This window comes from Nasonia vitripennis, chromosome 2 (genome assembly GCF_009193385.2).
Source record: "Nasonia vitripennis strain AsymCx chromosome 2, Nvit_psr_1.1, whole genome shotgun sequence".
NCBI classification, from domain to species: Eukaryota; Metazoa; Arthropoda; class Insecta; order Hymenoptera; family Pteromalidae; genus Nasonia; species Nasonia vitripennis.
This window is the reverse complement of record NC_045758.1, coordinates 2,145,336-2,147,141: the sequence shown is the minus strand read 5'-3', so window position 1 is coordinate 2,147,141 and position 1,806 is coordinate 2,145,336. Positions and strand designations below refer to the sequence as shown.

At 54.9% G+C, this 1,806-nt stretch overlaps 1 protein-coding gene across 1 annotated transcript; it reads right to left on the bottom strand.

Annotated features, from left to right (window-relative positions):
• Window positions 1-310: 310 nt before the first annotated feature.
• On the bottom strand, window positions 311-1,358 carry LOC100115513 (pre-mRNA-splicing factor Syf2-like). Its single transcript, XM_001600165.6, has one exon. It carries the CDS (start codon window positions 1,055-1,057, stop codon window positions 377-379), a length of 681 nt encoding a protein of 226 aa, XP_001600215.1. The 5' UTR covers window positions 1,058-1,358; the 3' UTR covers window positions 311-376.
• Window positions 1,359-1,806: the final 448 nt, after the last annotated feature.

The window sequence follows — 1,806 nt, the reverse complement described above, 5'->3', positions numbered from 1 at the left end:
GACGCTTGACGCTAGATTGAGATCTATACGCGCGCGACCGAGCGATAAGGCCGAGTAGATTAGCCGGGAATCGAAATGAGTCGCGAGCTGGAAAGGTTGCTTCGTATAATGAGGGTATACATTGTTGTTGTTGCTGCTAGCTCTGGATTTTTCTTTTCTTCTGACTCGCGGCCGATAAGAGCTCTGCTCGCGTGAAAAGTTATGCGTAATAGATATTTATCGTGTCGGGAGTTATAAATTAATGTTAATGCGATTCACTCGCGAGTGTGCGTATACAGGGTATTACGGGAGATTGACTAAGAGAGATAGAGTCGTTATCTGGGTGTTCTTTATTGTACCCGTTGTCAGTCATGGTAGAAAGATGTACAAAAGACGCTTAGAGGGCAGTGCCGCGCTCGAGATTCTGCTTGATCTCCTGGGTGTACTCCCCGTAGAACTTCTCGAGCTTCCTGTTGAACTTGGCGTTCTTGTCGTTGATGAAGTCGATGTCGGCGTCGTCGTTGTGAGTTCTCCTCCTACTGAACTTGGCCCTCTTCTCCGCCTGTTTCTGCAGGTCCTGGACCATCCTGTCGACGGCCTCCTTCTTGTCCTTGTGGAGCCCGTGGAGGATGGCGTTTTTGTCGCCGTAGAAGGCCGGTCCCAGCTTCTCCTTGGCTTCCTCGTACGCCTCCATGTTGGGCTTGATATTCTTCACGAGGCTGTTGTACTGCTTTATTGTGGCTTGCTCGAAATCGCCGAAGCCGTTATTGGCCACGCCTTTCTTCTTCTTGCGCGACAGCTTCTCTGCGGTGAGCGCGTCCATCTGCAGGAGTTTCGCCCGCTCGTAGTCGATGCCCTTTTCCTTGGCTTCCTCGCGGGCCTTCTCGTCGCTGAGGATCCAGTCGGCCTTGCGTTTGCGAGCCTCCCAGTTGGCCGGGAGCTTGTTGCGCTTGTCCTCGGCCACGACGGCCTGGTGGTTCTGCGTGCGAGCCTCGTTCCTCTTCCGATGGAGATCCTTCAGGCGGGACATCCTCTCGGCGAGCTTCTCAGCTGCCGTCTTGGCCGGTTGCTCACTCATTTTTCGGTGGAAGAGTTTGAAATGTATACTGAGTCGATCGACTGCTGGGAACAGAGTGAAGGGACGCTCGTCGCCTTGGGCTTCTATGCTCGCTAGGTGGCGCCAGCGCTGCGGGCCCTTGGCCAATCAGAGGTACGGACCCAACTGACGCGCTCGGCCCCACCCCGAATTTTCGCACTATACCTGCTCTCACGGCGATCCCTTCGCATTGGGCATAATTTACAGCTTCTTTCCGCCTATACTCAATGGTTTTTAGCCTACTGACACTAATACGCCAAGCCAGCTCCAGCGCCTGATGCAGACATCGGTGTATACCAGCTCGTGTGCCTGCATTACGCAACAGCGTCGCGCGTAACCCTATAGCTCTTTAGCAAGTAGGCACATCGCAGCAGCGCAGAACGGGTCAACTATGCACATGTGCGCAACTCGTCGCTTCTCTCTCTCTCTCTCTCTCTCTCTCTCTCTCTCTCTCTCATGCGCAGAAGAGAGAGAGAGAGAGAGAGAGAGAGAGAGAGAGAGACGGGACGGATTATCCGGCTGCGCGCAGGCCACGGTCACCATGGCGAGGCCTTCGTCGTCGCTATAGGCTTACGCAACGGCCCCAGCACGGTTTAGCGAAGCGATCGGTTCTCGCTCGCTTTTGGAGGTTTCTGGGTGACGGCTGCTGCTGCTGCTGCATCGTTCGACGCTTTTTGCGCCGCTGGCCTCTGGCTTTTCCGCCTTTTGAGCCCTGGCAAAGGTCGCTCGTG